General features: G+C 36.7%; 1 protein-coding gene across 1 annotated transcript; it reads right to left on the reverse strand.

The window, feature by feature from the left end:
- Positions 1 to 1131: 1131 nt before the first annotated feature.
- LOC132064505 (protein NRT1/ PTR FAMILY 4.3-like) lies at positions 1132 to 6845 on the reverse strand. Its single transcript, XM_059457504.1, has 6 exons — positions 6524 to 6845; positions 5550 to 5767; positions 3919 to 4359; positions 2689 to 2819; positions 2039 to 2376; positions 1132 to 1945 (listed from the first exon to the last, which is right to left on the reverse strand). The coding sequence occupies exons 1-6, from the start codon at positions 6660 to 6662 to the stop codon at positions 1419 to 1421; spliced, it is 1794 nt and encodes a 597-aa protein (XP_059313487.1). The 5' UTR covers positions 6663 to 6845; the 3' UTR covers positions 1132 to 1418.
- Between the last annotated feature and the right edge of the window lie 16386 nt (positions 6846 to 23231).

Consider the following 23231-nt stretch of genomic DNA (forward strand, 5'->3'; position numbering starts at 1 on the left):
GCGTACTTCCATCTACATTATAGAGAGGTTTATCCTATTCCATCAAGGAAAGAGAGCGAGAGTAATAATTGAAAGAATTAAGTCATATAATTGATACCACAAGCTGTGATACATATGATGACCAAAAGGATTTAAAAAAAGAGAATAATGTATTACAACCCTTTTAGTTAACATACTAATGAGCAGTTATGAAGTTGTTTTAGGAAAATAGGAGGGAGGGGCCTAGCCCCAATACAAAACATGTCTCAGACATGTTTCTTTTGAGAAGACTAAATCATTGAGGTAAAAACAGTAAAAATGAAGACACCATCTTCATAGCTTACTAGATTTTCCATTGAAGTATCTATATATGTTTCCCCTTTTTCCCTCCCCACCAAAAAAAGCCCCACCTTGCCCTTGTCACTGACATCTCTTTTTGACTTTATGTATGTATGCTTTCATTATGTTCCATGAATATTCATCACATTGCTGTTGTTATATTGCTTTAGTGGACTCTTACTTCTGCTTTAACAAAAGAATATTAGCCGCACTCGATGTTTACATTAATAAATCTGTCACAGAGAAGGATATAGCTTTTACGTATGGGGTTCATCCGAATTCAATATTTTTGCGACAGAGAATTTGTGAGAACTAATTAAAATTTCAACAATATTATATATAAGCTCATAATTTAAAAATACAACGAGTTCGTTGTTAAAAATTCTAAAAGTGGAACTCATTAAATTTAAATTTTAAATCCGTCTTTGGTTTACCATGATTAGTGATAAAAATGATGTGGGAATATGTACGAGTCAACCATTTTGTGTTATTTTTTATTTTGTCATTCAAAAGAAAGTGAATAGATCCTTTATTTTCTACATGATCTTTAGATACATTGAATCTTTTAAATGGAATGCTGCCTAAATTCTACAAAGCCAGAGGCTCGGGGGAGACCGACTAAAAGAACATTGAAAAGGGAACCTCCTTTTTTGAGCATAAGTATTTTATACAACTAGTAAAGGCTTCTTTTTTTAGCATAGTTTTTTAGCATAGGTTTTATGCATTGACAATGTTTAAAATATTCATATATTTAAGTTATTTATAAATCAAGTACAGGTAAACTTTCATGACAAACGTTAATTTGTAACCTGATCATTAAAATTTATTACTTATTAACTATCTATGATAGGTTTAACTACATTGATAATATAATAGATCCTTACATTGTGAGTACATATAACTTAGAAAGGTTTAATATAACCAAACAATAACATAAACCTCCATGATTCGTGGAACTTTTATAGACATTTTACAGATATATTCCAACATCACCCAAGTAGAGTTGATTATATGTATCCCCATAATTGCCATAGGCGCCTTAGAGCTAGAATTTAGAGACAATTAATTACTCCCCCAGCTAGAAGTACATAGTGATTCCGCTAAACTATACCACCATCTCCAACAACTTTGGAATTGAATTCTTGATTTATTGTAGCTGATGAAGATCCCATTTTCGAATACCATTTAGCCCAAAATAAATAGTTGAGGAAATTGAGAAAGCTCAGCACTGCCAGCAACCAATAGAAAAGATCAAGTCTGTCTTTGTTGAGGTTGTTGTCACTAAGCCAGCCACCACGAGATGAATTTGAAGTGATTTTGTTCACTAAGGAAACAAGAAGTGAGCTTAAATAAAACCCAAATGAGTATGAACAATAAGTAATGGCTGTTAAAAATGATTGCATCGACCCTTTTAAGGATTGTTTGTAGAAGAACTCAATAAGTCCTACTGCAGTGAACATTTCTGATATTCCAAATATCAAGAATTGTGGGGTGATCCAAAATATCGATAGGGTTTCGTTCGATTCAACTGCGGCAATTCGACGTTTGTTTTCCATTAAGGCTGCTGATACCATGGAGAAAGTTGCAACGAATAGGCCAACTCCTATACGTTGCAGAGGGGTGATGCCTGTTGAGACATAATATAAATAAGTAATTAGAACTGCATGTTTTCTAACAATTTAATTTTTTTTAACGAGATGGTCACATTCTTTAATTGTACCTGAATCATGGCCGGTGAATTTTCTGGCGAAAGGGACAAAGAATGTGTCATAGAGAGGGACTATGAAGATTAACATTATGTAAGGGATTGATTGAAGGGAAGCTGGAGGGATATTGAAATTTTTGGTTAGCTTAGTGTTCATGGCACTTCCTTGTTGGACTGAAAATGTTTGAAGTTGTGCTAAGATGGTATTGAAAATTATAGTGCAAGCAAATATGGGAATGACTGAAATTAGGATCTTGACTTGCTCTACTTGTGTTACTGTGCAAAGTCTCCATCGACTTATCTCTTTTGTGGTATTTCCATCTTGCATTTTTATGCAAGCCTTGTCCAAGAACCTGAAAAAAAAAGTTTCTCTATGTAAATATCTTTTATTGTAGCGATCATTTCTTATCGTGTCCCTATAAGAACATTATGATGATAATATTATCAATGGAGTAACATATTTCTAAACACATACTACGGCGGAATATGTATCTTACATTATTATGTCAGACAAAAGATAACAGCAAGTAACCATTCATGAGAAGTGGGATCACGAACATAAAAATTAGACACGTTATATATTATAGTAGATCAAAACACAATAACAGATGTAAAAATATATTTACAGTATTCATGTGTAGTATAAATTAAGTCTTTAAATATACCTGAATCGATTGGTGTGAAGAAGAAGAATAGTGGGATTGGCATTAGGAGCCTTGGTGGTGTGGGTTCCATGAAGCATACGTGCATCTGATGGAGAAACACGCTTTCTATTTAAGAAAGCTGCCACCAAAACCTGCCATTATAACCACAACAAAGTATAAGAATAGTTAAGAGCACTTCTTCAATAATTCTCAAACGAATTGAAGTATTAGTATTTTTTAAATAAGCACTAGTTTATAATTAAATAAAATTAATTAATCTGCTAACACAAATTAAAATTTATTGATAATACTAAAAACAATTATACTATCCTAAAGTATATAGCTTATTCCTTTTATTTTTGTTGTTATATTGGGCCGGGGGGGGGGGGGGGGGTGGGGTTTCCATTTGGGGTGGTGGACAAATAAAATATAGGGAAGGTGCCACATCCTCCGACAAATGTAATATGGAGGACTTAATAATGATAATGAGCTCTTTCCTAGAATATGCATGAATCAGAAGACGACAAATATACAGTATGTGGATTTAAGTTATTTATTTAATTGGGAAATATGTGGAGGGGTTAACTTTTTATGTTGTCCTCTAAAGAGAACAAGATTGCATCCATAATCCCCAGAGTCAAATCAGATTATATTATATTAAAGATTCAGAAAAGAAAAAAAAAAGTAGCATTAACAAACAGAAAATGGCAGCCAACCGCCCAATTCAATTCTAGTCTTCTAGATTGTCATCATTAGATATCCTAGCAATAATGTAATATTAAAAGGACAACAAAAGTCAAACATCAAAGAAGGAATAAAATAATATCAAAAAAAGGAACTGGAGTGTCTTATCCTTTGAAAGAGCTTAACCAAGTAAACAGTAGTATAAGAAAATTATGCTATCAAGTCATTTAATTGTAGTTATAACTAATTTTAATAGCAAGCATCAATTAATAATCTGCATGGTGATTGATAGTGTAATAAATCAGAATGATAAAAGAGTTTAAGTGGATTAATATATATGATATATCATCACTATAAATAAGTTTTATACTATATGTATCAGGTAACATATCTTATTTTTAAGATTTCAAATCTCAAATTATAAGAAGACCTGTATATAACATTTGAATGATCCGATGGTATAAAAGTTATTGACACAACAACATGTAAAACCTCTCATGATAAAAAGAAAAAGAAAATTCATGAAAAAAAGAATCTTAAAAGGAAAGTTAATTCAGAAAAATTTACTTGTGCAATGGGAGTGAGAATGCTTCCTTGAGGAGGTTTATTTCTGTAAAAAAGAGTGCCACAAACTAAGCTGATTAATCCCAAAGCCATAGCAGCAGCTGAGACACCAAATCCAACATCCATTCCAGTATTTGTTTGCACATAAACAAGTACTGTAAGTGCAATAAGTTCCCCCATCGAAAATGCAAAATAAGCAGCATTAAAGTATCTTGAAAGTTGCTTTGACTGCTTTGGATTATCTTGATTAAATTGGTCAGCACCATGGGATATCATATTTGGCTTCACACATCCACTCCCTAGTGCCACCAAATACAATGCCACAAAAAATATTAATGCTTTGAAACCCTTTGCTTCCACACATTGGTCTCCATCAGTTAGCATGTTGCACTTTGGTGGCTTTAGCTGTGGCATATGAGCTTGTACTGAGAGTAATATGAAACCCTTCACAAGTGAAAAAAATATTTAGAGTATGTTTTATGCATGCACCAGTAATGTAAAGAATTTTTATATTATCAGATTGATTAAGTTGGCCTACAACAAAAAATTAATTTCTCACATCAAGACTTATATGGTAATCTAGAAAATGCTATAATCCGTTAAATTGCCCCGATAGTGTAAGTTCAGGGTATACAATCAGACTTTCCTATAGCAGTCATCCTCTATAACAATATTTTAGTACTATAACAGTTCACTTTTTGTAAAAACTAATTCTTCATATTATGTTATATTATATGTTGTCTATAATAACATTCCGAAATAGCAACCATAAAAAATTCGGACAAACGATATCATTATAGATAGGTTTGTTGTCTAACTTAAACTAAGAAATTACTATCACTTTTTTGAGAGAAAATGCTCCGGGGTATCCGGAGGGAGGGGGTGCAAGATGGCCTCTTGGTTTCAAGAGCTAGTAACTTTTTTTTTTTTTCTTACGAAGTGGTGACCAATATATGTGTTCGACCTAACCAAACGGAGTAGTAATTAAAAGTTTAGAGTACAGTACTTATTTTGACTTCCTTTTTAACATGATAATGACAAGTAAAATGAATCCATTGGTTTGAACAGAGGACCTAATTTCGTATCCAAGAAAATTAGTAAATTAAAGATTCACGTTTTATTGCAGACAAAACACATTCAATTAAGCATAGTAATACGTCTTTTTCAGTATTGTCAAAGGACCAGCTAGCTAGCTAGCTAATGTGCATGATAAAATTGATACTGAAATTTGGTTATGAATTTTGACCGTCTTTTTCAGTATTGTCAAAGGACCAGCTCGCTTGCTAGTGTGCATGATAAAATTGATACTGAAATTTGGATATGAATTTTGAACCAACTTGTTATGGCATTTAAGATAAGAAAGCTAAGGGGGTAGAAAGTGACAAAAAGGGGAAAGGAGAGAATAGAGTACAAAATTGAAGTGTTTAAGTTATATACAATAACATTTAGTCATTTTTACTTGGTATAACAGGTAATCTATCTTATTTTTAAGATTACAAATTTAATATTTCAAGGAGATTTACCTATAAATATTAGAATAACCTGATGGTTTATAACGTTAAAACATTTTATACTGAAAAGGTATATAATTTAAACTCGGAGAGAAAAAGACTTGAGAAAATATAGTAACTTACCGAAAGTTCGATAAAGCCAAAGATGAGGATGGTCCAGAAGGAACCAAGATAAGAGTCGGAGAGATAACCTCCAAGCAATGCAATGATAAAGATTGTCCCTATAAAGTTTGTCACTATATTTGCTGATTCTGACAATGAAAAGTGCATCTCATTTATCACATATGTTATGAGGTTGTTCCCAACTGCTGCTATTCCCATTATCTCAAATCCTTGCAGTCCTGCATTTATTTTTTCATATAGATTATCAGAAAGAGTTTAATTTTCATGTTATATCTATAAGTAATAGATTATCAGAAAGAGTTTAATTTTCATGTTATATCTATAAGTAATCTTCAGCAATAAGTGGTACTAGTAACCTTCAAAATAAAACATGGCTGCTAGACGAGGAGCTGGGTAGAGAGATAATAGATCCTCCCCCTAGGATGGTAGCTTCTATTTCTTGATTGCCCCGCAAGTGAAATAACTATTGATTCACTACTAAAAAATCTCTATTTTCCCACTGATTTTCCACGGAAAAAATGTTCATTGGCTATTTTCCAGCATTTCAGTAGGAACCTGTTTTTCACCATGCGTTTTCCCAATGAGCTGGTTCGGTGGGAATGAAGTGGGAAAATTATGTTCTATAACACAATTTCCCACTGAATGTTGGAGGGAAAAACATATTTTTCTTGCAGTGATTACTTGTTACACCACAAAGTTAAAATACACTAATGACATCTACCATAAATTTATAAGAAATAGAGGAGATATAAATATTGTGATATATATGAAAATACGAACTAATGGTAGCACCACACAACCATAGTGTCATATACATCCAAGATGAGGGACAAATAAAACCTGCTAATTAGCTAGTGACATTTTCTAAAGAGACAAAGATCAATAGTTGACAGATTTAAACTTATAAACCTGAAAGAAAAAACAAGAAGAAATTAAACTGAGGGGAATGGGATAGTAAATTAAACTTTGTGTACCAAGAACAAAGGCAGCAGCTTTCATTCCACCATGTTTGATGGGGTTAGAAGGTCTTCCTCTCCAATCAACACTGGTAGTAATCTCTTCACAAATATCGTTATTATCTCCTCTTTCTCCTCTCCCTGCCTCCATCTCCATGTATTAATTACTTCACTTCAATCCTGTAAAACTATCTCTCTAGCTAGTTTTCTTTACATATAATTTTCTTTGTTTTCACGAGGACAACAAAAATATATATAACTAAAGAGAAAAGACAGTTCTGCGTGAGAAAACTGAGAGGAGGGCGTGGGGGGAAGTTGTCTTATGCTCAATTGTGCTGAAAATGAGGCAAGTGGCCTCCCCTATTTATATTAATAATCGACCTTGGTTGGATACTATATTATATCAAATGTCCACACACACACACAAAACTTCCCCTTTAGTTATCGTGTGAATTCCACCTTAGCTTCCATTATTTTAAAAAATAAAAAAAAACGGCAATAAAGATTTTTACATTATTCGTGATTTGTATCGATTAAAACATGTCACTTACTAATTGTTTTATAATTAGTAACTAGTCCGTGTGTTTTTGGTCTAAAACGTTATGAATTTAACTAGTGTATAAGTATTTATGCTATCTAGTCATAATCACAAATACTCATAGTTATTGGAACTAGTCATCAGCTATAAACGAAACAAGTAATTTGTGATAGACGATTCAATTAAACTGATAGTGTGAATTAAAGATGTGTTAAACTGTCAACTAAAATAAGTCAAATTGAAATATTATATCTAATTGTCTTTTATGGCTTGGTTGTTTTAATTTGTTTTATCTATCTGTGCACGTATGGTAATTAAACTTTTTTTATATTTCCTCTTACCTACTACTTTCAGCTTTTTCCTATGCTTGAGACTGCTGTTCCTCATTTTTAATTTCTTTTTTGGGTCAACAAGAACAGAAATATGTAATTAACTAATTTCTCTTTTAATTGTTTTCGAGTTTTTTTTTTTTTTTTGTAACTAATTTTTTTCATTAATCACCAAATGAATATTTACAGAACAATAGCCAACTCTCACAGTTAAGCTATCGCAAAAATAAAACTCTAAAGCATTCAACAGCATGCACCTACCTAAAAACTGTTGAAGCTTAGTTTTAATGCCCAAAGGGGCTCGTACATTGCAAATATAAGCTACCTCCTAGCTATCATCTACCACTGTCTTGATTTGTTTTCAAAGGTTACATGAACATACTCAAGACGAAGGATCTGAGCATCCTGAGAGTTTCCTTTGGTACGTGAGATGACCCATTCAAGATGGTTTTCCCATGTAGCAACATTGTGATAAGGTCTCATTAGCCACCCTAAGAGCCTTTGCCATAAACTTTGCGTGAATGGACAATGAACAAACAAATGGTCCCTGGTTTCAACCTGTCCCTGGCACAGCTTGCAACTCTGATCAACATCAATAACCCAGGAGAATAATCGATCTGTGGTCAACAACCTGTTCTGAAGTTGGAGCCAAAGTGTAAATCTAGCCTTAGGCCTGGCTCCATTAGCAAACATCAAGCATCTCCATGGCACTCTAATACCATCCCCAATGAGCAGCAAGTATATAGTTCTAATTCTAATGGTTGTTGACTTTCCCATAGCTGAGCCTATTCTAAAGTGCTTCTAGCAGAAATAATTTTCCTTACCATCCATGATGCTTGTGATGACTTCAGTTTCGAGGTTATTTTGCTCGGCATACATTTATTTTTTCCACCGTACTTATGGTAAGATGGTAATTAAGTACCACATCCTCGTTAATAGTAATAAAGATTTCATATTTGAATTTTGAAACTAAAGTCATCTTTAATAGCAAAAATAACTTTACCTAAAAGTGAGACTTTTCCCTTTATTTTTTCCACCGTACTTATGGTAAGATGGTAATTAAGTACCACATCCTCGTTAATAGTAATAAAGATTTCATATTTGAATTTTGAAACTAAAGTCATCTTTAATAGCAAAAATAATTGAATATGGGGTAAAAATATTGAATATGGGGTAAAAAAAAAAAAAAAAAAAAAAAAAAGTGATGCTTATCCTCAAATAATTTCATCCTTGCGAAGAGCACTAATTAAGAGTTCAGCAGCAACCCACCTCTCTATTCAAAGTTGTACATAAACAAATACTACCTTATGATATTTTGGGCATAAAGGGTCTTAAGGTCAACCTGTTCTGCTATTCGCCTCACTTTCTTGAAGCATCTTTTTGGAAACTCTTCACCTGCCAAACAAAATATAAAAAGGTGTCCAAGGTGGGATCAACTTTTTCATCTACTTTCTACACCAAAAACATGAATCCGCGACTTAAGTAGCACAAAAAATAAAAAGTTGAACCAAACTAGTACAAAAAAAAAAAAAGAACATAAGTAGTATTCACGCACGAATTTCGTGCGTGAAAGGACCAAACTGCAAATGTGCAGATCAGGCCTTTCACGCACGAAAGGACCAAACTGCAAATTTGCAGATCTGGCCTTTCACGCACGAAATTAGTGCGTGAATGGGGTCAACATATATTGACCCCATCTTCCCCACCAGCGACTGCTCCCTTCCCCACCCCCCTTAAAGCCCGTTCCAGTGGTCCCACCCCCTTAAAACGATAATTTCGTTATTTTTCAATCCAAAACTCAATATTCTTTGATATTGAAGTGTAGGAACAAGTTTCTAAGGTTGGATTTCGAATAGTACCGTATAACATATTTCAAAAACTCAAAAAAAGCTTCAATCTAGGTATTTCACTATGAATTTTCTATTACATTGTTAAATATATTATTACCCTAAGTATGATCATTGTATAACTGTGGTGCATTACTCGTTTTTTTTTTTTTTTTTTTTTTTTTTTTGCGTTTTTGGGCAGTCCGTGCACTGTTGGGACTGCCCATTTTTTCATTTTTTTTATTTGTTTATCTATTGTTAATTAGTTAATTATTTATTGCTTATTTATTTAGTATTTGTTAATTGTTGGATTAGCGACTTAAGTATTTGTTAATTGTTGGATTAGTGACTTAAGTATTTATTAATTGTTAGACTAGCTATTTCAATTGTTAGACTGGCTAATTATTTATTTTGTTTTTGTTAAGCCAATTGTTTATTTGTTAATAATTTCTTAATTGTTTCATTAGTTAATTAATTACTTATTTGTTAAATATACGATAATAATTTATTATTTTTTTGATTAGTTACTTAATTGTTTATTTATTAAATATGTGATAATAACTTGTTAATTATTTGATTAGTTAGTTATTTATTTATTTATTAATTATTTATACTAATTGTATGCTAACTAATTGTTAATTATTTGACTTATCTTTATATTTTAGGAATGAAAACCCTTAGTTTAGGATTCTTAACCCGTAGCTTAGGATTGAAAACCCTTAATATAATTTTCTATAAAAGATTACATAACTAATATTACTTGTTAATGATTTATTTAAAATACGTAAAACAGATGGGTCACCACAATCTTTAATAAAATATTCGATAACAGATTACATAACTAATACTAATACTAGTTAATGATTTATTTAAAATGCGTAAAATAGATGGATCACCACCCTCTTGATCCGGGGCCCTTCGACCGAGAGTTACTGTATCTTCAGCCCGAGCATAGATCGCAACATATATGGACATCCGACCTGTACTCGAGTCTCAAGTCCGTACACACTTATGATAGGGGACTCCGCACGGGAGATCTTAGCCGCCGCCCACCACATCCTCGTGTCCCGGATATACTACGTCGGGGCGGTATCTACCGTGCGTCGAAGTTGGTCGGGCACGCGCACGATAGGTCGCTAGTGACGGCATTGATTGAGAGGTGGCGACCGGAGACGCACACATTTCATCTCCGCACCGGTGAGGCTACCATTACCCTTCGTGACGTGGAGGTCATTTACGGGCGCGTGTCGACGGACGCCGCCCGTATATATTGGGAGCCTCCCCGTGTGCCGCCTTTACCGGGAGTGAGTTGACTAGGCTCACCGGTTTCGCGGCTCCGGATGGTCATATATCCGGCCGAGTCTTGCTTTTGTTGTCGGCCCTTTACGCTCACTTGCGCCTCGCGGACATACGCAAAGATCCGATTGGAGAGGACACGCCTCGCATCGATGTTGATCGACGTGCACGTCTATACCTACTCATCATATTCGGGGCCATCCTATTCCCGAACACTTCGGTTCGCATACGAGCTCGAGGTATCTTCGGTATATCGACGATCTCGCCGAGATAGGATGTTATAGTTGGGGCGCTGCTGTGCTGGGCTACATGTATCGAGGATTATGCCAATGTTCTATGGGCACGAGGCTAGAGGTCCCTGCATTTTGCTCACTTCTTCAGGTAATATATTTAAGTGTGTGTAATTATACACAAAATATATTTATTTAAAACGACGACTGATATTTTTTTTTTTAATTGACCATATTAGATATGGGTGTGGACTAGGTTGAGACCTTTTCAGCCCATACCAGCTGACCCTCCCGCTGACTATCTTACTGTCCCGATGCCATACGCGCGGAGATGGTCGCGAGGCGTACGCCGACGTGTGGAGACGCACCACGCGGCCTTCTCCCGTTTAGGATCGCCTAGACCGCATGACGGCGCGTACGGTATGTTCATATTTTGGATTCACACGCTAGACCACATAACTACTATTTTAGTCTTTTGTTGTTAACTAGTTCAATTCTTTTTACAGGCTTTTATATGGACGCCGTATGATCATATTTTGGATGAGCTGCCGGCGTTTTGTAGGGCTGGTCAGCACATGTGGATGTCGCGGTGTCCATTGATACATATGGATATCGTTGAGTATCACGCGCCCGATCGCGTGTTACGGCAGTTTGGGTATGTACAAAATATACCCGTGGCTACGGTTTGGGAGCATGAACACTATGCGAGGGACGAGCGTGCGGGCGTCGATGATGCATGGCGACCCATATGCGGCAGCCAGTCCGCAGTCGGGATGTGAGGATGGCGAGGCTAGCGGTGGTCGGACATGACACTCCCATCCACGTGTACACGGAGTGGTACACGCGGATCACTCGCATCATTATTGGCAACCCTCTAGGCGTCGTCCGTATGGCTCCGGGATATGTAGCTTCGCAGAGCGTACGAGGCGCCGGTAAGTTTTATTAGTCTTAAACTTAAACCATCGTCTTATGTACTACTTTACAAATTTATTCAATTGTTAATATTGACAAACATATGCAGGTACGGACCGTTCAGACGATGCGCTATGAGAGCACTGCCCGTACGGAGTCCCCCGAGACGGCGGAGTACGCAGCACGGATGATTGAGCTTGCCGAGACTGGTATGAGACAGGCACATGACTTTGAGCGTCTCCATGAGCGTGTTCCCCGTGCCCCACCTGGGGCAGCAGGTAGCCGTGGTCGCCGAGGAGCTGGTGGCCTTCGCAGAGGTGCTAGGGCTGGCAGAGGTGATGAGGCTCCGTCGACAGATATCCCATCGACTTCTCATTCCCGGCCGTCGACTTCACAGACACCTCTGTATACGCCGGACCCTTTTCCAGGTTATGTGCCCTGGCCTTCACTTTCAGATCCACCAGTTCGTGATCCACAGGGTGAGCGGCCCGTTCGTGATCTACGGTGCGGTGGCCTACATTTTGCAGTTCGACGACTCCATGTTCGAGGACTTCGTGTTTGATGTGGCACCATCTGCATCTCCTGCTCCAGCGGCCGCTCAGGAGCCCTCTCACCAGGCATCTATGGAGGCCGTCGACACACAGGTTTGACTTTTACAATAAAGTGGAAATAATTTATTAATTATTTTTTATTTCAGTTCCGTTTTAGAATAAATCAAATTTAAATTATTTATATATTATTTAAGGTTCGAGAGACTACCTCATATTCACCACCACACCCATCTCAAGAGCCTACTCGGTGCGCCCGTTGACACACAAGTTCTATTAAATAAATAACGTTAATGTATTCAATATAAATAATAAATGGTACTAATTATTATATACTTTTCGAGTTCATCCTTCGGCGCCTGAGGTGGCGACTCCCGACGAGGTAGAGTTCGAGATACCGGCACCTAACTCGGCTTCGAGGTTCCGAGTGTGCCGGGACCGGATCCCAAGAAGAAGCACGTTCTAGTCGGGGGAGCACGTGCTGTGCAAAGAGATGATGATCATGGCTTGGAGCGCCCGGTTATTAAGAGGAAAAAAGGCGATGGAGATGATGACGAGGGCAGTGGGGATGGTATGAGCCTTCGGCCTAGGGATAGTCTCCGACATACTACATGTGGGACCCATCCTCGATAGTGTATATACATTAGTGTTGTAAAATTTATCGTAAATAACATATTTTTTTTCCATATTTAGTCTTTATATATTGTTTCACATCGTAAATTGAAAGTGCAGCAACTACCACATAAACCCTAAAATCTGTGAAAGGCGACCCTTTCACGCACATATTTTGTGCGTGCCTAATGATGCCCTTTCACGCACAAATTTTGTGCGTGAAAGTCGCAAGATGTATTTCACCCTTTCACGCACAAATTTTGTGCGTGAAAGTGGAAGATGTATTTTACCCTTTCACGCACAATTATTATTAAATCAAATATTTAAATTTGTACATTCAAATATAATAAAACACTTAAATCAAAACCCTATAAATATTACAAGTTTCAAAACTTGCTTCGGGGCACTTTAGAACCCCTAAAACGACGATCCAAACGTTTAGGTGGACTTGATGTAATGAGCCGACATTATTGTACGCAAAAAAAGATATTAAGTTTTATATAAAATATTGATATTTTGGGATTTTAAAACATGACTAATCTTTGCCCAAAGTATGAAAAAAAAAACGTGATTGGAAAGGTAAGGCAAAAAAAAAAAAAAAAAAAAAAAAAGCACCCCAACATTAACGCACAAAATTAGTGCATACTAGTAATGATCCCATTCACGCACTAATTTCGTGCGTGAAAGGCCTGGTCTGCAATTTTGCAGTTTGGTCCTTTCACGCACGAAATTCGTGCGTGAATACTACTTCTGTTTTTTTTTTTTTTTTGTACTAGTTTGGTTCAACTTTTTATTTTTTGTGCTACTTAAGTCGCGGATTCCCAAAAACATGGGCTTGTTTTGGCCAATTGATTGACTCATGTTACATGTTATGTTCGAATTGGAAGTCAAGAATGACATCTCGAGGTTTTAAATAAGAGTTTAGGAACTTATTGAAAAGGTGATTTTATGCCATAAGCCTTTAAAGAAGTAAGTGAACTATAGTTCATCACACACCCAAAATGGTGTTCAAAACTTGAGATAAGTGTGAAGAATTAAGATGATTTGAGACTTTGATCATGTGAAGTAATTTGAACCCAACAAAAATCCATTAATTCAATACAAGTATTTCCTCCATTTTTGCATAACACAGAAATTTGATTCTTGCTAAGCTTTCTCATTCCTTTTAAAAGTAGTGATTTCCTGTTTATAGCACAAGATCATATCTTAGTGACTAAAGAAAGTTTTTCAACGTCAATTCTAACAGTTAAAGTAAATTGTTTTTTGAACCAAAAATTCGGAATTTTACATAGTTAAATCACAACATCATACTATATATGTACATATAAAGTACTACAATTTATAAGGTTCCTATATATTTTTCACACACCATACCAATCCAGCTAAACACTCTACCAATTTGAAGAATAAATCTCACTAGTCACTGCAAAGTTAGGTAGTATATTACTATGAACAATCTTATAAATGACTGTCACTTTAAAGAAGAGCCATATGTGATGTGTCTTGTCTTATAAGTGCCAATACTGTGCTTGTTTCCCAACCGTGAACCTCACATGAGCTGTGTCGTAAAAGATTTAAAATATTACTTGAATAGTTCAAAGTCATAAATGGACCTCTGAACTTATCCTGATTTTTCATTTAGACCCCTTAACTGAAACGTTGACCATCTGGACCCTCGAACATAAGATAAACTGTGTCATTTGAACCCCTCGTGCCAGCTGGGCACACGCGTGCAGTGCACTGCTTTAAACAGAGCATGAGAGACCAAATTTTTTCTTTTTTTAAAATTTTTAATCATTAAAAATTAATTTTAACAAAAACTCTATTTTAAAATCTATTTAAATAATTAAAAAAATTGAAAGACCCAACCCATCCTCTCCGATAGCCCACTTCGCCGCCGCCACTGCCTCCGCCTCCGCCGCTGCTCCACTTCAAAATCTATTTAAACAAATCTCCGACAAAAAACGGCACCATTTTTTTAATTATTTAAATAGATTTTGAAGAGGCGGCGGTTGGGGGGGGGGGGGGGCGGAGACAGTGGCGGCGGTGAAGTGGGCTATCGGAGAGGATGGGTTGGGTTTTTCAGATTTTTTTAAAATTATTTAAATAGATTGTAAAATTAATTGTTTTTGTTGACATGACTTATTTTTATTGGTCTATTTTTCCATGTCACTGCAGGTGCACTGCACGCGTGTGCCCAACTGGCACGAGGGGTTCAAATGGCACAGTTTATCTTATGTTCGAGGGTCGAGATGGTCAACGTTTCAGTTAAGGGGTCTAAATAAAAAATCAGAACAAGTTCAGGGGTCCATCTATGACTTTGGCCTTCAATAATGTGATAAAGTTAGTTCACATCTTTATCATAGAGATTTACTCCAATTAAAATCATTTTTGTAAGTATTCTGATTATGTAATATTAATTAGACATAAAACATAAACGCTTAGAAATAGTACATATATGAAATATATTATGAAAACGCCTCTAATGATTTAAAAAAAAAAAAAAAGTACATATGTTATTTCTGGAGAAATTTTAGCTTACATGATTTGATTAGGGCATTTCAGAACAGAAAAAGAGAAATATTTCATTACTTTGTATACTATAAGAGTATGTTTCTTTTGTATGAAGTTGTCGGCCGTCCTTTTATATTATGCTTCACCTTAATCTCTGTTTATAGCACGCATGGCCCTTTATGCAGATAAACAAACATAACCAAATTATAATGACATGTGATTGTTTTTCAACAGGCGATTAATTAATTTCTTAACATCTAATCCGTTTTAAGTACAATTCGGTTACAAGCAAATGTGAGAAGAAGCGTCGATTGAGAAAAAAAAACGTGGGATAAAAGAAAGAGTCAATCCCACTTTAACCCCCTAATATTTAAGGGTCGGGAAACAATATCCCCTTCACATATTGAATGAGACCGATAACCTCCTTATATACAATATTGTTCGGTGAGAGTTTCCCCATTTTAATAAGAATCTTTTTTTCTTTAATTGTTATAATTAAAATATAAAAATATATAACTTTTATTATTATCCTATTCATCTATTTCGTTGAAGATAATGTACTTCTTTTAGAATATAAATTTAGAACACACATAAATAAAATAATACTTTACATAACAACAATTTCTTCATCTTACTACCAAAGAACATTCCTTCATCTAAATATATTTTATGAGAATTTCTAAAGTTTCACATAAGATTGACTAATTTTCTTATTTTCTTGAATTTTGTATATAATAATTTTTTCTCTATTTTTTTTTTTTTTTGGGATAACTATCAACTTGTATTAATTACCAAGTAAATATTTACAAAGCAGCTAAGCTATCACAGCTTGCTTAGTCTGATGGGATCGCCTCTTACATACTCATAAAGGAACAGTACTAGTTAGCAACTATTACAAAGAGAATATTAGCTACCAGAAACCCTCACCTTCTCGCCTAAAACTTGCACCACAACAATCTTGTTTGCGCTGCTGGTGAAGCTCGCATTGTACAGGTGCATGCAATTGCCTTGGCAACCTGTGCCCCTGATGTCACTTTACCTGTTCCCCTGATGTCACTTTCTTTTCAAACACTCGATTGTTCCTCTCTGCCCACACAACACTGGTGAATTCTGCATACACCATTTTAATGGTTTGAGCTTGTTGTGATCGCCCTTTACAAGCCATAAGTACAGTTTGATATTAATATAGCCAATCAGGTACTACTGGCCAGGTTACTTGTAACCATTGCATCAACCTCATCCAGATTGTTTGAGTATATAAACACTCGAAAAACAGATGGTCTCTTGTATCATCTCCAGCATGGCATAATTGACACTCAGGATCCAATTGCACATTCCATTTCAATAGCCTGTCTGTAGTTAATAGTCAATTTTGAATGTGCAACCACATGATAAACACAGCTTTTGCCCTTGCTGTGTTGTGGAATACCAGGCTTCTCCATGGAACTTTAGGTTGAGACTCCAGCTGGTGTGAATATAACTGTCTGATCGGGCCACTTTGTGGCTTTGCATTGATTAGGCCAGTAGGGAAGCAGTCTCTAGTTCGTAGGGTCAGGAAAAAAAATGCCCCCAAAAAAATTATTTTGAACCAAAATACCCCCAACAAAAAAAAATGTTACAAAAGTACCTTTAGCGCAGTAAAATACTGCGCTAAAGCACTTAACCGTAACGCTACCGTTAGTGCTTTAGCGCGATATTTTCATCGCGCTATACTTGTGATTTCTCTCTCACCTATAACTCAGTATTTTACTGCGCTATAACAATTATTCTCTCACCTATAGCGCAGTAAAATACTGCGCTATATCGTTCCACATAAACCCATCGGGTTCCACCATTGGTCCCTCCAGTGGTTTAAAAAAAAATAGAAACCGCCATTGACAAAAAAAAATGAGGTGGTCCCACATCCAAAAACGTCATTTTCTATTAAATTTCATCCGGAAAGTTTAGATTCTCGGTATATTCAAGTCGAGGAGCAAGATTCTAAGTTCGAATTTTGGGGAAAAGCGGCGTACAACTCGATTAAATAACTCTACAAAAAATCTTCGATTAAGGTTTTCTACTATGAACTTTTGTTATTATTTTGTTATATACATTATATTCTAAGCATGCTTAACATTTAATCCTTGCTATTTTCCAAAAAAAAAAATTAATTTTTTTTTTTTTTGGTTCTTGTTCGATCGGGCGTGGCTTTTGCCCTTTGTTCCGATTTTTTTTTTTTTGTTTAATTCATTATTTGTTAAATGTTTATGAATTGTTAATTTGTTAAATGTTTATGAATTGTTAATTTGTTATATGTTTATGAGTTGTTAATTTGTTAATTATTTATGAATTGTTAATGAATTATTATTTTGTTAAATATTGATTATGAATTTATTAGTTGTTAAATATTGTTTATGAATTGAAAGAAATTGATTGGTAATGAATTATTATATTGTTAACACTTTGTTTGGATGATTGTTATGTATTGTTTTGACATTTTTCGTATTGTGTCGTATTGTATAGGACCAAATCAGTGGTTACATAAAATAGGACCTTTCGTCGTTACATAAAAATAATATTAAAGTAACAATCAAAACAAACATTGTATTTAAATTAACAACATAATATAATACAATAGGTAACAACCATCCAGATAAGTTGTAAATGATTATGAATTGTTATCTATATAATTTTAAAAGCGTGAATATATATATGTTAAATAAAAAAAGATCATCTTAAAAAGAATAGTTAAAGTTCTTCTTTTCATAAATACATAAGCTAGCAAAAAAAATGTAAAGTTTGTAGGAAAATATGTGGTCGACGAATATACTCTTTTAGTTTAATTTTATCGTAGTTGTGTTGGCTATTTAGTCAACTAAAAATATATCACATATTCAAAATAGAGTTCTAAACAAATATTCGCTTTGAATTTCGATTCCCAAACTAATTAACTTAACAAGTCTTTGCCATCACATAATTCAAAAGTAATTAACTTAAAAGTCTTTGCCATCACATATGTGTCCTTACTATCACATATTAAATTTATTGCATATCCCATGTTAATTATTCACAAGATATAATACTACATAATTCACATATTCCCTACAAATTATTAATTAGTTAATATAATTTATCTTTCATTTCAAGAATAATGACTAATTTAGTTTTGTACAGACCGGACTCTTTCATGGATCCGAATGTTCCCCCTGGGCCCGATGTTCCCCCGGGGCCCGATGCTCACGCGGGGCCCGATGATTACCCGGGGCCCTCTGTTCACCCGGGACCCTCTGATAGATCAGTATTGTCTTTGCAAGACAATCATAGGTCAGACTTATTATGGGTCGGTACTATAGGGATATCTACTAGGCTCCGCCCCCGTAGGCTGCAGAGAGCTTGGACTCTTTTACGCGAGCACCCCCACACCCTCGCGTCTTGGAGATATTATTTCGGGGCAGCATCTACCATTGTGTGTCCGTTGGTCGGGTACAGCATGATTGGGCGCTCATCACAGCCATGGTTGAGCGGTGGAGGCCAGAGACACATACCTTCCATCTTCGCACTGGTGAGGCCACGATTACACTTCAGGATGTGGATTGCGGGTAGATGGAGAGCCACTATACACTCGGTACGAGCCTCCTTCTGGTCAGACGTGGGCGATAGAGTTGACTAGGCTCACCCACTTCGTGCCCGATGCCCGGGCATTTCGGGATAGAGTCGGGTTCGGATTAGTGCACTCGCACTTATTTGGAGGGTCTTGATCCGGTTTGACGGCACCCCGCGGGACGATGTTGATCGTCATGCCGTTTGTACCTGCTTATTATATTCGGGGGCATCTTGTTTCCGAATTCATCGGGTGCCTTTGTCAGCTTACGTTAATTGATTTTCTTGGAGCATCTGGACCGCCTGGGAGACTACAACTAGGGGGAGAGGGGGGCTGTTTTGGCGTATCTTTACAGATGCCTGTGCCGAGCGTCTATTGGTGTTGTCAGAGATGTGTGTGGATTTTTTGCTCTTCTCCAGGTAATATTTTAAGTGTGCCTTCCTTTAATGTAGACAAACCTCTTGAAATGACGACTTAAAAATCGTATTTTCTAATATCGCTTACAATTATGGGCATGGGAGAGGATGCGCCTTTTCGGCCGTACCTAGGCGTCACCTCGAGATTGAAATGCCTTATGCGAGGAGGTGGACAACGGGTTTTGATCGGGATGTGGATACGCACCACAGTATTCTACCATTCCGGGACCAGCTTGATCACATGACGGACGATGCGGTAAAACAATTTAAATTTACATTAATAATTTAATTAAACGTCTTTTCGACTTGGTGATCAACGATTTGTATGTATATGTTATGCGGCTATTTATATGGACGCCGTACGCGCTATATTAGATGGTTTGCCGGCCTTACGTAGGGGCGAGGTCGGGGGTTTGGAGGTCGCGGTGTCCATTGATACACACGGACATCGTAGAGGAGCACATGCCGAGCGTGTCTTACGACAATTTTGGCATACACGAGTATACCCCCGATGTCCGTCATGAGCTCGACACTACCAGCGGGACGATCGGGCCGCCGTTGATGATGATTTTCGGCTTTCATGGATGTCCAGCTCCACCGTTGGAAGCACAGGTTGGGCACTTTAGCGGTGGTCGGCCATTTGACTCCCGTTGAGCATTACACGCGCGGTATCATCATCACACACGCCGATTGATCGGCAACCCGGCTTTGCGTCCCTAAAGATGTAGGATACTCGGGGCTCGCGGGCGATGACGAGGCATTGGTAAGTTTATCGTATTTAGATTTATTTAATTGCATTAATTGTTACGTTTTAAAAAATAACTTTTTTTTCTGTTGAACACAAATGCAGCTGGTGGCCGTACAGCGTTTACGCATCTTGGGGTTAGAGCATATGCCTTACCCTGGGCTTGCGGGGCTTGCGGCGGAGATGGTACGGATATCGGAGGATGGTATCCGGTAGGCAGGCGAGATTAGGCGCAGGGAGGAGCCTGTTCGAGGTCGACTATCGGCGGCGCCGGGAGGAGGACCCGGGTGCTCCCGCAGTGAGGCGGCCTTTGCCGGCGCAGGACGCCGTGTCGCCGGGGACGCCGCGCGCGTAGAGGCCGCGGTGCGCTGCTAGAGAACCAGTGGTGGAGGACACCATCCGGTAGATGAGGCGGATGAGGCCGATCCCATTCCGCAGGGCGTTCACGATCTAGTCCATCCGCGGCCGATCCGGGCGGTGGCCGGCTCACCGGGGACTCACCTACGTTTACGCCGCCGCTCTTACTTGCCGAGATACCGGGTCCTCATCACAGCCGAGCCAGAATGCATACATGGAGGAGCGTGATAACGTTGATTGGGCGGCGTTATGCGCTTCATTAGCTGATGAGCGGCATGTGAAGAATTTAGAGGGACCCAGAATTCTTGACTTCGATGAGTTTTTGATCCCGGTTAGTATTTAAAATACTTATTTGTTCATTTAAATTATTTATTTAAATATATATATGTTACTCATTATTTAGTAATATTTTATATTTTAGGATTCGGCGCCAGTGGGTCCACCAGAGCCACCCACTCAGGCGTTTTCTCATGGGTCGTCGAGCCGAGCGATGTCTTCATATGACCACCGAGCCACAAGTAAGCTTTTTATTAAAATTTCTTTTATTCAATATAAGGTCATATATATATATATATATATATATATATATATATATTTGATTATTTATATTAATTATTTTAAATATGTATGTTACTTATTATTTCGTTTTTTGATATTTTAGGATTCGGCGCCGGTGGGTCCAGGGAGCGACCCATTCGGGAGCATTCTCATTACCGCGAGGCGACAGGTGTCTTCTCATGAGACTACCTAGGCGCGTGTGAGTTTTTTACTTAAAACTACTTTTATTCAATATAAGGTAAATATTTAATATATCTTTATAACCTTTACTTGGACTTCGTACAACATCTCGTCCAGGAGACTACCTCATATTCACCACCACACCCATCTCAGGAGCCTACAGACCCATCTCAGGAGCCTACTCAGGCGCCCGTTGACACTAGTTTGATTATTCAACAAACGTTAATGTATTCAATATAAATAAGAAATTGTACTAATTATTATATACTTTTCAGGTTCATCCTTCGGCGCCTGAGGTGGCGACTCCCGACGAGGAAGAGGTCGAGTTTGCAGACCTAGCTCAGCCTGAGGTCCTGAGCGTGCCAGCGGGACCAGATTCCAAGAAGAAGCACGTTCTAGTCAAGGGCGCCCGGGCCAGGGGAAGAGGAGATGATCATGACTTGGAGCGCCCGGTTATTAAGAGAAAAAAGGACGATGGAGACGATGGCGAGGGCGGTGGGGATGGCATGAGCCTTAGGCCTAGGGATAGTCTCCGGCATACTACATGTGGGACCCATCCTCGATAGCGTATACATTAGTGTTATACAATTTATCGTAAATATTATATATTTTTTGCATATTTATACATATTATCTTAGTTTTTATTATTGTTTATAGTTTCACATCCTAAATTGATTAAAAAAAAAAAAGGTGACACATTTGAAATAAAGTTAAGCATTAATTTAAAAATAAGACGAAACCCTAAAAGATAAATAATGTAAAGCTAATGACTATAAGTCTTCAAACAAAAAAGGACTTCGAGCACTTTTCAACCACTAAAACGACAATCCAAAGTATTGCGTATTCTTTATGTATTGAGCCTATCTTATTAATTGTACAAATATAAGTAGGGTTCTATATAAAATATTGAAGTTCCGGAGTCTCAAAGCATGATTAATATACGGCTAAACTATGTAAAAAGGAGTGAAAAAGAGTTAGGAAAATGGTGGACTACTATAGCGCAGTAAAATAATGCGCTATAGATAAAACGAACTATCTATAGCGCATTATTGTACTGCGCTAAAGGTCCTTCCAGTTAATTGCTATAGCGCAGTAAAATACTGCGCTAAAGCACTTAATGGAGCTGTTACGGTTAAGTGCTTTAGCGTAGTATTTTATTGCGCTAAAGGTACTTTTGTAACATTTTTTTTATTGGGGTATTTTGGTTCAAAATAATTTTTTTGGGGGTATTTTGGTTCCGAACTCCTAGTTCGTAGCACCTTTCTAATCACATCCAACTTGCTTGTTGGGGAATAGTAATTGTTTCCAAGATTTGGCCCTTTAATTAGAAAGTATGGATCCACCTAATCCATAACTTGTCTTGTTTATTTGCCAAGTCCCAACAAACCTTTGTTAGTGCAGCTTTGTTCCATATTTTTAGGTTGATCAAATTCATCTCACCTGCAGATTTTAGCAATGATCTCAAAATAGAAATAAAAACTCTTAAATTTTTTAAGTAAGAAATACGAAACCAAAATATTATTTTGGATGAACATATTATACTTCCCCTTTTAATAAAATGCGACCTTAAGTCCGAGGGACATAAGAAATAATGGCGGATCCGGAATTTTAAATAAAGAGGTTCTACATTTCTAAAGGAGAGAGCACTAAATTTTTTTTTTGCCAAGTGGTTCATAAAGGTAAATTAAACTATTTTTAAAAATTAAAATAACAATATGTTAGACTAAAATAAATACAGTAGTGAGTGATATGTTGATTTTGATGAAAAATAAATAGCACCAAAAATATTTCTTCCAAAAAAAATATTCTGAATTTTTACTTCTTCTTTTTTTTTGGCAATAGTTACTCAAACTTTTGAGTAAAAGGGAGTTATCGTTCCCATCCAATATGTGGAGGGGGTATTTCTCATGCTATAGAACCTTTATGAATCATTTGTCATGCTATTATTTTAATTTTTCGCTCTAACATATTATTATTTTAATTTTTAAAAATAGTTTAATTTACCTTTATGAACCATTTGGCAAGAAAATTTAGTGCTCCCTCCTTTAAAAATATAGAACCCCTTTATTTAAAATTCCAAATCTG

Source organism: Lycium ferocissimum, chromosome 7 (genome assembly GCF_029784015.1).
Source record: "Lycium ferocissimum isolate CSIRO_LF1 chromosome 7, AGI_CSIRO_Lferr_CH_V1, whole genome shotgun sequence".
Lineage (NCBI taxonomy): Eukaryota > Viridiplantae > Streptophyta > Magnoliopsida > Solanales > Solanaceae > Lycium > Lycium ferocissimum.

Coding starts and splice junctions, on each gene's coding strand:
- LOC132064505 (XM_059457504.1), bottom strand. CDS start 6,662: ATGGAGATGGAGGCAGGGAGAGGAGAAAGAGGAGATAATAACGATATT. Junction 2,820..3,918: donor TTCTCACTCCCATTGCACAA/GTAAATTTTTCT, acceptor TTATAATGGCAG/GTTTTGGTGGCAGCTTTCTT. Junction 2,377..2,688: donor CTTCACACCAATCGATTCAG/GTATATTTAAAG, acceptor TTTTTTTTTCAG/GTTCTTGGACAAGGCTTGCA.